Genomic DNA, 16006 nt, shown 5'->3' with positions numbered 1-16006 from the left:
AGGGAGGAGGTCAGAGACCTGGCCGTGTGGTGCCAGGATAACAACCTCTCCCTCAACATGACCAAGACAAAGGAGATGATTGTGGACTACAGGAAAAAAAAGAGGACTGAGCACGCCCCCATTCTCATCGACGGGGCTGTAGTGGAACAGGTTGAGAGCTTCAAGTTCCTTGGTGTCCACATCACCAACGAACTATCATGGTCCAAACACACCAAGACAGTCGTGAAGAGGGCACGACAAAGCCTATTCCCCCTCAGGAGACTGAAAAGATTTGGCATGGGTCCTCAGATCCTCAAAAAATTCTACAGCTGCACCATCGAGAGCATCCTGACTGGTTGCATCACCGCCTGGTATGGCAACTGCTTGGCCTCCGACCGCAAGGCACTACAGAGGGTAGTGTGTACGGCCCAGTACATCACTGGGGCCAAGCTTCCTGCCATCCAGGACCTCTATACCAGGCGGTGTCAGAGGAAGGCCCTCAAAATTGTCAAAGACTCCAGCCACCCTAGTCATACACTGTTCGCTCTGCTACCGCACGGCAAGCGTTACCGGAGTGCCAAGTCTAGGTCCAAAAGACTTCTCAACAGCTTCTACCCCCAAGCCATAAGACTCCTGAACAGCTGATCATGGCTACCCGGACTATTTGCACTGCCCCCCCACCCCATCTTTTTACACTGCTGCTACTCTGTTAATTATTTATGCATAGTCACTTTAACTCTACCCACATGTACATATTACTTCAACTACCTCAACTAGCCGGTGCCCCCGCACATTGACTCTGCACCGGTACCCCCCTGTATATATAGCCTCCCTACTGTTATTTTATTTTACTTCTGCTCTTTTATTTCTCAACACTTTTTTGTTATTGTTTTATTTTACTTTTTTATTCAAAATAAATGCACTGTTGGTTAAGGGCTGTAAGTAAGCATTTCACTGTAATGTCTGCACCTGTTGTATTCGGCGCATGTGGCCAATAAAATTTGATTTGATGAATCCCTACTGTTGACCAATCACCGACGAAGGGGAGTAGACTTAGGCTACCGAACTTAGACTTGTGTGTGAACAGCTGGAAAAAAAACCTGCCAAACACCAAAACGAACAAAAATGTCAAAATCTCGTCATAATAAATGCGTGAACCGGCGCGCCACGTTTTGACTAGGAAGCATGCGAGAACCTTAATGTAACAAATAGAGTGAAAGGGAAATAAACCAGCCACAGATTTTCACACATCCACCACCCTCAGGACAAACCAGGTCCAACCACATCAAACCGGCTGGCATAAACCATGTCAAATCGTCAGCTCCCCATTCTGGTAAAGGGGTGGGCGTTGAAGCTAGGTCTTGGTTCCCCCCAGTGTGGGTTGGGTTTGGGGGAGACTGGAGGTGGAGGGAGGCTACTCGAAGGCCCAGACCTCCACACTGTGGATGGTGAAGTCCTTCTGGGTGGAGAGGGGCTGGTTGTGGAATGTGGCACAGCTGGAGGTGGTGCCGTGGTGCAGGTCAGCGTCCACCCACAGCCCTATCTGACCTCTAGGGAGAGAGACAGGAAAAGGTCAGTCAAACTCATAACGACATGGCAACTACAAGTTGACTTCAACAGAGAGAGAGCAGGTCACACAAAGACGTTTACGTGGCTTTTTGTCAAGCAAAACGTGACAGCGAGGGTACAACACTGCGTACAGAAATATGAGGCAGAGATGGGCTACATCATCATGGTTCAGAAGAGGGTGAGTAAATAGAGAAACGTAAAGGGAGGTGGAGTGTGAGCAGTAGCTGTGTAGTGTGTGTAAAATAACACATGCACATAACGTGATCCGGATCCTTAGCTTTGAGAAAGAGGTTTCCGTAGGGGTGGGGGCGAAAACTTTGTAGCCATAGCCTATAATTTAATAGGCTAGCTATTTCAGGTGATACATGGACATCAAAATGTCTGTCACGCCATTTCATAACCTGATCAACAGATCTTTTTTGTATATAAACTGTCATTTGTTGTCATTCCTAAAGGCCCAGTGCAGTCAAAAACGATATTTTCCTGTGTTTTATATATACACTGAACAAAAATATAAAACGCAACATGCAACAATTTCAAAGATTTTACAGAGTTACAGTTCATATAAGGAAATCAGTCAATTGTAATAAATTCATTAGGCCCTAATCGATGGACTTCACGACTGGGAATACAGATATGCATCTGTTAGTCACAGATTTAAAAAAAATCTAATTGCAATTGTGTTCTTTTCCGTAGCTTATGCCTGCCCATACCGTAACCCCACCGCAACCATGGGGCACTCTGTTCACAACGTCAGCAAACCGCTCGCCCACACGATGCCATATATGTGGTCTGCGATTGTGAGGCCGGTTGGATGTACTCTCAAATTCTCTAAAACGACATTGGAGATGTCTTATGGTAGTGAAATTAACATTCAATTATCTGGCAACAGCTCTGGTGGACATTCCTGCAGTCAGCATGCCATTGCACGCTCCCTCAAAACTTGAGACATCTGTGGCATTGTGTTGTGTGACAAAACTGCACATTTTAGAGTGGCCTTTTATTGTCCCCAACACAAGGTGCACCTGTGTAATGATCATGCTGTTTAATCAGCTTCTTGATATGCCACACTTGTCAGGTGGATGGATTATCTTGGCAAAGGAGAAATGCTCACTAACAGCATTTCTGTGGCACAGTGGTCTAAGGCACTGCATCGCAGTGCTAGCTGTGCCACTAGAGATAATGGTTCGAATTGGCCCAGTGTCGTCCAGGGTAGGGGAGGGAATTGCCGGCAGGGATGTAGCTCAGTTGGTAGAGCATGGCGTTTACATTTTTGTTCAGTATATTTCTGTGAAATTGTGAAAATGATAATGCCCCTTTACTGTAAGAGCTGTTTGAAAAGACAGACATTTCTGCCTGTTTTGGTATAGAGTTTTGGCCTGCCAGGCGGTAAATTAGTTAATAGACCAATAAGAAAGAAAAAGAGTTCCAAACCTCTCAGACAATAACAGCTAGTTTTCCCCTCCCCACTCAGACCACTCCCAGACAGTCCTGGCAAAAATCTTGCTTGAGATATTGCTCTTTGCTAAGAAGCCTTTATTTTTTTATTTTTTTTATTGTTACCCAGAAATACTAATGAGATAAAAACGGCTGCATTGGACTTCTAATGTCCTAAATAATAGAAAGGAAAATACCGTTAGGTGTTGCCAATAGCCTATCCTACACAATTGCCCACAGTAGACTCAGTGTCCAATCGACGCACAGAAACATATGAAAACATGAATTCATGACCTTGATGCTTTCTGTTAAATCGAACTAGTCCCTGCTATAAATCAAGCAGACAATAGCAGATTATCAACATCAATGTATAGGTGTTGGATCCAACGTGGATCACGGAATAACTGTCTTCACGGGCGTAACGAATGAGGCACCAAAATATACTGGACATTCTTCCACACCGTTTTTCGCGCACTTAGGCTGTTTTTGCATCGCGCGGTTTATCACAACAGTTTGTCACTTGACTGTCATTCATAAAACTATTTCCTGGATCAGCTGACGGTCGACAATATCACTAGGCCAACAACTACACAGCTGGATACCAAATGCACATCCATCAAGTATTAGCCTATATGCATCATTATTGAAGAACCAATAATTATTGAAGAACCACGTTAATGACGAATCAAGTTAAGATGACTCTTTCGATTAGAAGCATTCGATTTTTGCAATCGCATACATTATTTTGGATTTGTTTTACCATGAACAGTTTTCACAGTTTAGGCTAACGTCTAATATCAATATGAACATTTTATAAATCGCTGATGTTTGTCTGCGATGCTGCCGTTTAGCGCACCATCTCATTCCCGCTGATGGCCCATGGGGTTCTGATTGTATTCAGATTATTTATTAGAATTAAGCTTTCAGAACATTCACACCTAGCCTACTGGCAATCAGCACACAGTCGTCTGGACACTTTCCTACCTGTGCAAGTCAGTCATATATCCCTCGAAAAAATGCAACTGTAGCCTATTGGTACACACTTTACAAATTGGTGCTTATCACTAGTAGCCTAATACTTCTCCAATCGCCACAAATAGCATGTTCAAGGGGGTCGGCCACAGCAAGCCGCAATTCAGAATCTCTAATATGTCCTAAAAGACTCCTCATAATGTGCTGAAAATGAATGAATCTGCGCAGCACCTTAAGAAAGCCAATTTCTATCCAACATATGCTGTTTGAGTCAACTTTTCAAGGAAACATCGTAGGTCTAGTTTTATTATAGGCTATTATAATTAGATTCTAGAGAAAATTAAATACATTGAATTATTTAAAAAAGGTTGAAATAACTTTTCTTTCTGTTTCTTTGTTTCTTCTATCGAATATGTGCACGTTTTTTATTTAAAATAGCCAGGAGCGCACGCTTCTTGCGGCTTGTTCAATCGCATGCAGCTGATTATTTTTCATAGACAAATTAGATAAATCAAGGTGTGAAATAATATTAACTTTGCCTACACAATCTAAAAGATGAGGAGTAGATGCTGTTAGAAAAATCACCATTGTGATATCACCAATTATCACAGGTGGTGGCTGCATCTTAAAAGTAATAATTTAAGTAGATAATAGCATAAAGGCTGAATATATTTTTTGAAATGTGTATTTTATAAGATAGCCTTCAGCCTTTATATAGCAAGTTTCCCTGCTGAGCCAACAGCTGTTTCCCCACCAATGTGTTTGCAAGGGCAGTGCTTCTCACAAAGATAGTCTCACATTGCTCAACCACATATATTGAAATACACTCACCCTCCTCCTCCCATCTGAAGAGAATCTATGTTGCCTTTAACAAAGTAGGAGTTCTCCCCAGTCCAGTGGTACATCTGAGCAAAGGAAAAGCAACCCATAACAAGTCAGGGAGCAAAGCAATGACATACAGCTCATAGTGTTGAACTTGAACATAGGTATGAGGATAAAACACATAAATAGGAGTATGTCTGACCTTGATCTCAGGGCAGAAGCTGAAGAGGAAGGTCTCTCCCGTGCCATAGCTGTGCTCACTTACTCTGAAGGGATGGGTAGAGTATCCCCCAAACAACTAATGGGGGGAGAGAGAATAAATTAAAAACTCAAGAGTCCAATACAAATTGGGCACCATTGTCAGTGTGTGTGTGTACCTGGTTGTCCATGTCTTTGATGACCAGTAGCACAGGGCTGTCCACATCCAATAGGCTCCTGTACAGGGTCTTTAGGCTGGTCCCGTGTTCCACCGTACTGTAAGCCAGTCTCCATGGATACCCCTGCACCCGCGCCGGCAGCCGACACGCAAGCTGTGGGGAGAGAGAAAAACAGATTCAGGGAAGTGTGTGTCGATGTGCATTTCTGCATAGGTTGTGTAGGTGAAGTCACACACTCTTGCAGTGGGTACGTTTTCTTGATTGAAAGTGTTTTGTGAGTCATGGCGTGTGTGTACCTTCTCTATGTGTGTGTCCTGTAGCAGAGCGCTGGGGTCACTGAGCATGGGCAGTAGATCCCCCGAAGGCTCCTCCCCTTCGTAGCTGCCAAAACTCTGCCTGCGCTTCGCCTCGTTGATGGTGATGATCTACGAACACAACCATGTACTGTCAGACACCTCAACCGTACAGTCAAATCATACTCAACCGATAAAACTCTTAGTCCAAACATTGAACACAGCTTGGTCCACCCACTCTAAAACGTACACACAACCACAAAGTCACAACCCTTGACCACAATGTTAACATAACATCACAGTCAAAATACACTCATCCGAGGGATCATGCCGTGTGAACTCACCTCCCAGCTGCGAGGGGTCACGGGATCACTGAAGAAGTTATCGATCATGTTGAGCTCTTCCTTCTCCACGACCACGAAGCCCTGCTCCCTGGCCTCCTTACCGTACACATCAGGAGACCACTGGACAAAAAATGCATATAGGTGGTCCACCCTGAAACACACCACACATTTATGATTCAGAACATTTATTGAAAGTTTATAAAATTGTGAATACACACCAGTTGTCATAAAGAGGTTCTGGCTGTGACTGTGGTCTCATTGGTTGACCTCTCACCTCTCCTGGGGCACAGCAAACCAGTACTCCGGCTGTTTTCCTCTCGTGTGGGCGGGGCTGGATGACCGGGTAATGACGAAGGACTTCCTCATGGGCTTGCCCACCTTGAGGCAAAGGAACATGGGAGGGGTCTTACTCTTCTCCTCCGTGGACAGCAGCATGTCTGCAGAAAGATTTATTTTAAAATATTCAAACACTGCAATACAAGAAACCACACAAAATGCTAGTAAAGTGTTTGTGAACACTCACTTTGGATGGGCGCCTGCATCCTCTCCAGCAGCCAGGACTTCACCTCCGCTTTGTTGCTCCTCTTCTGCTTCTCTTCCTCACTCAGCCACTCCTCTACCACTGGTCCGTTCTGCAGCTCGCCTGGAGGGTTGGGTTCCCGAGAACTACATTTTCCCAGAGCCTCAGCGGTCTCACTGAAGCTCAGCTTCCTGTTTTGGTCCATTGCTGATTCTGATTGTTCGCTAATGCTAACACTGTTCACTAGTAGCCCTGTAGAGTTTTTGTCTTGGACTGTGGCTAGGCTAGCAGGCTTCTCCTTCAAGAGTTCACAGTCTTTCTCAGTCTCTGATGAGACAGGCAATGATTCTGTCGTGTCCTCAATTGAGCTGTTCTGTACCAGTCCTTCATCCTCCTCCTCCCCTCTCTGCCAGGTCAGTGGGATTGGGTCAGAGAGGGATTGGTCCTGGGACTTTACCCGTTTAGGGGTATTAGATCCTGGGGGCTCTCCTTGCTGGTCCTGGTTGGTAGCACTGGCAGGTGGTCTGGATCCGCTCTTCGGTTCCTCAGTGCTCCCGTTCAAGGGAAGCTCCAGCTCTGTGAAACCCTCATCTGATGGAGACTGGTCTGCTGGCTCACACGCTGCCCTTTCTATGACTGGGATATAAGAAATGCTGTGTTATTAAAATGACCACATGGATCAAAATATTGCTACATTATTATTATGCTTAAGCTAATTTGTTTTGATTTCTTTTTAACTACACATGTGTAATGATTCAAATTCATTTGCCATGATTTATCCTGATCCAATACAAGTCATTGTGTGTCATCTCCCAGTCATACCAGTCTCTGACAGGGCAGAGTTGATGTCGTCCAGGACGATGGGTCGTTTGGGGTCCAGCGCCTCATAGCGGCTGAAGGGGTTGAGGTCGCACTCCGACGGCAGCTCCTCCCACTCCCCGGGCCTGTACAGAGGACACAGATCCTGGGGTAGGTCTCTGTAGGGCGTCAGGGGGCACCACACGCACCCCACAAAGCAGGATGGGAAAATGAAACAAATAAAATAAACAAAATAAATGGAAATCATAAATGAACAGAAAGAAAATGCAACTGAAAAAACAGGACAAAATAAAAAGAGATTTCAAAAGGCTAAATAATAATAGTACAAATAATAGTAAACGAGACAATTAACCAGTACAAAATAAAATATAATAGATCATTCAAAAACTAAAGACAAAAATGAATGCGAGTCGTCTGTCCCTAGAATCTGGTCCCGGAAACCCTACAGTATGAGCTCGGCAAATCAGTTCACCTTTCCACCTCAGAGGGATTAGAAAGAACAAGGGAGAGAGAGGAGTGCAGAAAGAGGTAGAAACAGCAAGAAGAAAAAGTGTGACGCTTGAAGAATAAGTAAGAAAAGCAAGGTTAAGATAAGATCAAAAAGGGGGAAAGGGCTAGTTTAAATAGGGAGTGAAAGATGGACAGAATGTGAAAGAGCTTCTCAAGATGGCAGGGTTGGTTCTTACGATGGCAGTGTGTCCTTGAGCTTCATGCGGGAGATGTCGTCATAGAGGGCCACAGACACCACCTCCTCCATGGGGCAGAGCAGGCCGTACTCCTCACAGCCGTGCTCGAGCACCAGTGGGTCCGACTTGTGAGGGTCAAACATGATGTTGTTGGGCGTCACGATCATCACCCCTCCCACCACACCCTGGGAGACAAAATACATGAGTTTGAGTCTGTTGTGGTGGTGATGGTCTTTAATACAAAATGGCCTACGGTGTGGCCACTTACCATTCCGTCAGTAAAGTACTTGCAGCTCATCTTAATGTACTTGACTGTGGCAGGGCTCTCGTCCTCGGATGGGGGAGACAGCTCCCGTCGTAATGGTCTTACTGACCTGCCGCTGGAGTCTCCATCCTGTAACATATCGCCACGCAGCAGGGACAAGCACAGAACCAGGATCAGAGATGACTTTAGTATGGGTTATCTTAAAAAGGAGAATGACTTACCTGTGACACCTTCTCTGATAGACCGTTGGGGAAGGCGGGGTCAGAAGAACCCACAGACTGAGAGTCGGCACCCGATTGGCCCAAGTCAGGAACAAACAGCTTCTGCAAGGGTGAAGGACAGGCATGTTAGCCAATCAGAAAGCCAAGATTTAAAGCATGAAGTGGTGTGTAATGTGCTGAAACCTCACCTGTCCAGGATAGATAATGCGGCAGAAGAGGCGGTTGAGCTGCACCAGTTTGTTCGGGGTGATGTTAAACTTCAGAGAGATGCTGCTTAGAGATTCCTGGAGTCCCACCTGTAACATGAAGTTAAGTCCTTGGTTATTCTTGATTACCAAAAGTATCAATCTACCCAAAGCAAAATGCAGCATGAGACAAAATCTGCAGAAATCTTGCAAAGCATACAACTCGGTGTCTTCATTAAGCCGATTCTGTTGCAAAACGTTTTGCAACAGAAACTGTTGACTCCAAAACGTAAAACATTTTGCAACGAAAATGAGTTTCTATTGGACAAATTCAGGTAGGTCCCTCCCTGTTCCGTTCGCTCAGTTTGCTTCCGTTTGGTTCTTAAATGGAAAACGGTTTCCATTGCTAGACGTAATGAATACACCCTTGTATTTGCTGAAGAAAATGGTTGAGGTTTATTGTCCACATTGCTTTCCTAAGCCAGTCTTTGAAGTCAGAACCCCATGGGTTTATGGGAGTTGTAGTGTGAGAGAGGAGTTAGTGAGGCATCACAGAGGCAGCCTGTACTAACGGTATACTCCACTGTCCCGGGGGGCCTCCTCTTCTCTCGCTTGGCCTGGCTGCTCGTGTTGCTGCTGCCATCTGAAAGACAGCCATAGGTCACCGACACAGTATAGAGAGATGACCGCCATAGAGCAGCTCAATCAGAAACACAAAAGCATGTATTCACAAACACAATAGTACTTTAAATAGAGCTATATTGGAATCAAAACCCTCTCTCGCTCACTAATTGCCAGTGCCAGTTTATTAAAAACACCCTCCCACTATTTCCTCTACTCCAGTACAGTGCTCCAGCTCCTACAGAAACAGTGGAGGGATGACTCAGCATTGTACAGCTGTGAGGAGTCCAGCTGTGGGTCACTGTACATTCAGAGAGATCACCTCTGGTACAGAGCTGTCACTTACTCACTACTGCATAGTGACTGGTAGCTTTATCAGATCGAGAAATAGTAATAATATAGAATAACAATTTGTTTCCTTTCTGCGTACTGTTGTAGCTCTGAGTGAATGCAGTATAGGCCTACATAGACTCCTTGGTCAGTGGATTATGGGGATATCGGCTCTGATTTAATTACATTATGTTTGTAAAGCCATTACGCAACAACCTCTGAATTAAAAGGCTGCAGACTGTAAAAGGCCTTAGCTTGAAACCTTTATAACCAGGCCTGGAGAGGACAGAGCTCTGTCTGTCCCTCCGTGAGTGGTCTGTCAGGGTTATGTGGGTTCCTTTGTCTAGATGCCCACACTGGGCCGGAGAGAAAAATGACAGGGTTTTATTAGCTTACTGACGGCAGTTTACACAGCTGGCCTGGTACTAACCCACTATTGTGGCTAGTAGATTAACACTGTCAACATGGGGTTAATGAAAGGTCTCTATGCTTTACAGACTACAGTGCTCAACATTAACTCTTGTATGGGACAAGAAAAATAATTGTCTGACAAAAATATAAATTTAAAGTAAAACAATAAAAAAAAAATCACACAATTACTCTGATCAGAATTGTATCAGAGGCCAACATTGGAGTAATATTAAAATCTATTTTTCATGTAAACAAATAATCAAACCTACATGTCAACGTATATAGGTGATATGCATATTTGATTCAGCCTCATGTCCAAACTGATGATGATGACATTACATGAGGAAGGTGCAGTAAATGTAGTCAAACTTGAATGAGACTTTTAATTACATAAATACAGTGCATTCAGAAAGTATTCAGACCCCTTCACTTTTTCCACATTTTGTTACGTTACAGCAAAATCCTAAAATGGATTACATTCCCCTCATCAATCTACACATAGTACCCCATAATGGCAAAGCAAAAACAGGTTAACATTTTTGCAAGTGTTTTTATTTTTTAAGAACTGAAATATCACATTTACATAAGTATTCAGACCCTTTACTCAGTACTTTGTTGAAGCACCTTTGGCAGCAATTACAGCCTCGAGTCTTCTTGGGTATGACGCTACAAGCTTGGCACACCTGTATTTGGGGAGTTTCTCCCATTCTTCACTGCAGATCCTCTCAAGCTCTGTCAGGTTGGATGGGGAACATCGCTGCACAGCTATTTTCAGGTCTCTCCAGAGATGTTACATCGGGTTCAAGTCCGGGCTCTGGCTGGGCCACTCAAGGACAGTCAGAGACTTGTCTCGAAGCCAATCCTGCGTTGTCTTGGCTGTGTGCTTAGGGTCGTTGTCCTGTTGGAAGGTGAACCTTCTCCCCAGTCTGAGGTCCTGAGCAGGTTATCATCAAGGATCTCTCTGCACTTTGCTCTATTCATCTTTCCCTTGATCCTGACTAGTCTCCCAGTCCCTGCCGCTGAAAAACATCCCCACAGCATGATGCTTCCACCACCATGCTTCACCGTAGGGATGGTATTTGCCAGGTGATGAGCAGTGCCTGGTTTCCTCCAGACGTGACGCTTGGCATTCAGGCCAAAGAGTTCAATCTTGTTTTCATCAGACCTGAGAATCTTGTGTCTCATGGTCTGAAACTCCTTTAGGTGCCTTTTGGCAAACTCCAAGCGGGCTGTCATGTGCCTTTTACTGAGGAGTGGCTTCCGTCTGGCCACTCTACCATAAAGGCCTGATCGGTGGAGTGCTGCAGAGATGGTTGTCCTTCTGGAAGGTTCTCCCGTCTCCACAGAGGAACGCTGGAGCTCTGTCAGAGTGACCATCGGGTTCTTGGTCACCTCCCTGACCAAGGCCCTTCTCCCACGATTGCTCAGTTTGACCAGGCAGCCAACACTACATATGCCATTGAAACCAGCATTACCCTCATGTTCTATTGGTTTTCAAATCAACTTTCTAATATTGTCCAGCAGCCAAAGGCACAATCCTAGTCATATTAGTATCCCATGCTAGTTGATGCATCTTTACATCTCCCCTCTTTCTTAATTTCTAAAGGATATTTTCATCTCTGTCACATGAAACCGCACGAGACCGCTTGCGCATGTGGTGCACTTGAGAACGGTGTTTTCCTGCTAATTGCATTTTGGAACATTTGCGTGTAGCCTACAGCCATGTGCGCATTGCTGAGCTTATAATATGAATAAATAAACCTGTATCAACATTTTAAGCTAAACGGACTGATCTGTTGCATCAGCCTCATTGCTTTCATTATTTTTTAAATATGCAGTAGTTGTATGAATTATGTCTCTGTCGTCACAGTCCCAGAACTGTCCCAGAGTCTGTTGAACTGTCCTCGACATATTTTACACCTTTAATTATTTTATAAAGACATAAAAAGTATTTGGTTGTAATTGTAACATTGCAATATTTTACAGGCTACCAAGGGTGGCAAACCATCCTCCAGGATAGCGTTAAGGGGGCAGTGTTATATTTTGAGACAGCCTTGAATATGCAAAGAGTGTAGCTTACATGTTTGTCTGATTCTCTATGTAAAAAAGATTGTAATGCATTGTAAAGTGGTTCCTTGCATCATACAAGGATGTAAACATGGTGTTAGACTGTTTTTGGAGAAGTGACTTGAGCTTTCGGAAGGTGTTAAAAAAAAAAAAAAAGTGGCTAAAAGGTTGTCAAGGCCTGGACTAGCTATAGAAGACCTGTCTGTCATTGAAGGAGACTGCCATTTTAGTTCAATAACAACACTGACAGAAATAAACTGTTAGATTAAAACGACATTTGATTAGAGTTATTAGGCTACTTGTTGTGCCAGGAATATGTTCACAAATTATTATTTTTATATTAGTTACTCCTTCATACGCAGAACACTTCTAATGTCAGCATGATAATGTGGTATGCCATTGCAAAACATGGAGCATTCTGCCTGCCAACTGGCAGTCCCTCCATCCAACCACAGGAATCTGAAGGGAGAGCTGAGGATGTTCATCACATTGTCCTAAAAGCTGCCAAAAAAAACAGGCAAAACTAAGAACAGAAGAGAATCTGGTCAGTTATACAACTTCCTTGATAAGATGATAATTCGGACCCTCTGTTCATAACAGGGGGTCATGTGCCTCTGTGCCTAGGGAAAGTTCCTGTGTGTGTGCACGTTTTACCTGAGCCTCCAGGTGGGTTAGGTTTCATCCTCTCCAGGGGTTCAGAAAAAGTAGGGTCTGGGCAGGAGATGATGGGCATCTTTGAGGACGAATCCGACGGGTTCTGCTCAGCCATTGCCTTCTCTGATTGGCTCTGCTTGACCTGTCGCCGCTTCTTCAGCCTGAGGATATGGAGGAGGTCAATCTGTTTACTCAGCCTTATAAACATTTGATTTCAATCCCAATTAAAGTTTCCTGTTAGGTTGTGAAACAAACTTCAAAACATTGCTTTCGTTTGCTTGCTCACTTTCTCTCCCAACCTTCCTCCCCACCCTCTGCTCCTCTCATCCTCTGTCCTTTTCTCTGATTAATCATTGATAGGTCAGGCGATGATGTCATGGCGTCTCCCACCCCTGCCTGCTTGCCTGGGTTCATTAACAGGGGAAGCGACACCAAACAGTGGAAGCTACAACAAAGCTAGAGTCAACCTGTGTACAAAGGGGTAGTGCTAGGCCTACGGGACCGACTGAAACAGGTTGTAAACAAGGCCCAGGCAGGGTAGGCCCAGTATAGAAACAGTTGGAAAGAGAGAGAGGAGGTAGGGAAGTCAACATTCAAGGAAATCCAATGCTGTACAGACAAAGGATGTGTGAAAATGAAGAAGCAGAGAGATAGAGATAGAAAGCGAGAGCGTCTCTAATGGAGGAGCACTGGGCAGTGGATCAATAGGTTTGGAGACACGAGACAGACGGATACAGCTCTGGTCTTTTAATAGCCTCTCTGCAATTACGGATACAGCAGAGCAACAGACACATCTGGTAAACGTTTCAGGATTTCACCAGCACATGCCACACAGCCCTCCTGTTTCACACAGGGACATCTCCACAAGCGAAATGTATAGATTTCCTTTGGCTCTCTACCATTTTGTCCCACTCTTGCTTTTTCTCTATCCTGGTTGCGGAGCAATATTTGGCCTGCCTGTGTAATCACTCAAGCACAGCCACAGATAATGTAAAATATAAACAACTCATCCAAAAACAGCAGCAACAGAACAGACAGAGCCAGGTTCTCATGCTTCCATCATCACTACTGGATTTCTCATGCTTCAGCTATTTACCGGGACACAAAATACTTTATAAAGAATATTCATAATCTAAAATCACCTGGGACCGGTGTTTGGGCCATCCTATGACTGTCCAAGTCATGGAGGCCATATGACAACATAATTTGGTGACATAACAGGCAGCCATTTCACAGTGTCTCTTCTGTTTGTGAGCACTCTGCAGTCCTGAATGGCCTTTGCACCCTGCTCAGTTGACAGGAAGAGGGGATGCTAGCTGTGGCCAAGAGGTCCTTCCTCCCTCCATGTTCCCTCTCCTCTGGCTATAGTCTCCTCTCCATGCAACACTGATGTTATTAGCCTAGCACTAGCCTGAAAGGTTTGGGATGCATTTCGGAGACACAGGAGAGGGATGTAATGAGTGCATGGATCAACGTGTTGTCAGCCTGCACTTGAGACTATGTACGGAGTCTGCGTACATGTGTGTGTGTGTGTGTGTGTATACAGTGAGGGAAAAAAGTATTTGATCCCCTGCTGATTTTGTACGTTTGCCCACTGACAAAGAAATTATCAGTCTATAATTTTAATGGTAGGTTTATTTGAACAGTGAGAGACAGAATAACAACAAAAAAATCCAGAAAAACGCATGTCAAAAATGTTATAAATTGATTTGCATTTTAATGAGGGAAATAAGTATTTGACCCCCTCTCAATCAGAAAGATTTCTGGCTCCCAGGTGTCTTTTATACAGGTAACGAGCTGAGATTAGGAGCACACTCTTAAAGGGAGTGCTCCTAATCTCATCTTGTTACCTGTATAAAAGACACCTGTCCACAGAAGCAATCAATCAATCAATCAGATTCCAAACTCTCCACCATGGCCAAAATCAAAAAGCTCTCCAAGGATGTCAGGGACAAGATTGTAGACCTACACAAGGCTGGAATGGGCTACAAGACCATCGCCAAGCGGCTTGGTGAGAAGGTGACAACAGTTGGTGCGATTATTCGCAAATGGAAGAAACACAAAAGAACTGTCAATCTCCCTCGGCCTGGGGCTCCATGCAAGATCTCACCTCGTGGAGTTGCAATGATCATGAGAACGGTCAGGAATCAGCCCAGAATTACACAGGAGGATCTTGTCAATGATCTCAAGGCAGCTGGGACCATAGTCACCAAGAAAACAATTGGTAACACACTACGCCGTGAAGGACTGAAATCCTGCAGCGCCCGCAAGGTCCCCCTGCTCAAGAAAGCACATATACATGTCCGTCTGAAGTTTGCCAATGAACATCTGAATGATTCAGAGGAGAACTGGGTGAAAGTGTTGTGGTCAGAAGAGACCAAAATTGAGCTCTTTGGCATCAACTCAACTCGCCGTGTTTGGAGGAGGAGGAATGCTGCCTATGTCCCCAAGAACACCATCCCCACCGTCAAACATGGAGATGGAAACATTAGGCTTTGGGGGTGTTTTTCTGCTAAGGGGACAGGACAACTTCACTGAATCAAAGGGACGATGGACAGGGCCATGTACTGTCAAATCTTGGGTGAGAACCTCCTTCCCTCAGCCAGGGCATTGAAAATGGGTTGTGGATGGGTATTCCAGCATGACAATGACCCAACACACACGGCCAAGGCAACAAAGGAGTGGCTCAAGAAGAAGCACATTAAGGTCCTGGAGTGGCCTAGCCAGTCTACAGACCTTAATCCCATAGAAAATCTGTGGAGGGAGCTGAAGGTTCGAGTTGCCAAACGTCAGCCTCGAAACCTTAATGACTTGGAGAAGATCTGCAAAGAGGAGTGGGACAAAATCCCTCCTGAGATGTGTGCAAACCTGGTGGCCAACTATAAGAAACATCTGACCTCTGTGATTGCCAACAAGGGTTTTGCCACCAAGTACTAAGTCATGTTTTGCAGAGGGGTCAAATACTTATTTCCCTCATTAAAATGCAAATCAATTTATAACATTTTTGACATGCGTTTTTCTGGATTTTTGGGTTGTTATTCTGTCTCTCACTGTTCAAATAAACCTGCCATTAAATTATAGACTGATCATGTCTTTGTCAGTGGGCAAACGTACAAAATCAGCAGGGGATCAAATACTTTTTTCCCCTCACTGTACATCCCATCACATACGTACACATATTTATACTCCGGCATTGCTCGTCCTAATATTTATACATTTCGGAATTCAAATTGTGTGTACTGTTGTGAATTGTTAGATATTACTGCACTGGTGGAGCTAGGAACACAAGCATTTCGCTACACCAGCAATAACATCTGCTAAATGTGTATGCGACCAATAAAATGTCATTTGATTTTAACACACCGTGACAAACAATGACAAATTGGGATGTCAGTCAGTGCTGCCACGCCGTGCACACATTGTGAAGCAAAACA

At 44.5% G+C, this 16006-nt stretch overlaps 1 protein-coding gene across 2 annotated transcripts; it reads right to left on the bottom strand.

Annotated features, from left to right (window-relative positions):
* Nucleotides 1-660: 660 nt before the first annotated feature.
* On the bottom strand, nucleotides 661-12733 carry LOC311106689 (nuclear receptor coactivator 7-like). 2 transcript variants are annotated; one of them, XM_084149084.1, is made up of 15 exons: nucleotides 12573-12733; nucleotides 9062-9132; nucleotides 8493-8600; nucleotides 8305-8406; nucleotides 8087-8212; nucleotides 7819-8003; nucleotides 7136-7257; nucleotides 6317-6949; nucleotides 6068-6230; nucleotides 5794-5944; nucleotides 5453-5581; nucleotides 5157-5309; nucleotides 4982-5077; nucleotides 4789-4862; nucleotides 661-1529 (listed from the first exon to the last, which is right to left on the bottom strand). In XM_084149084.1, exons 1-15 carry the CDS (start codon nucleotides 12685-12687, stop codon nucleotides 1394-1396), a joined length of 2364 nt encoding a protein of 787 aa, XP_084005210.1. In that variant the 5' UTR covers nucleotides 12688-12733; the 3' UTR covers nucleotides 661-1393. The 2 variants fall into 2 exon arrangements, with proteins under 2 accessions (XP_084005210.1, XP_084005209.1); XM_084149083.1 differs by having other exon boundaries at nucleotides 662-1529; nucleotides 7136-7290.
* Nucleotides 12734-16006: the final 3273 nt, after the last annotated feature.

Source organism: Coregonus lavaretus (genome assembly GCF_964263955.1).
Source record: "Coregonus lavaretus genome assembly, chromosome: 31".
Lineage (NCBI taxonomy): Eukaryota > Metazoa > Chordata > Actinopteri > Salmoniformes > Salmonidae > Coregonus > Coregonus lavaretus.
The sequence above is the reverse complement of the archived record's forward strand: the minus strand, read 5'-3'. Positions and strand labels throughout refer to the sequence as shown.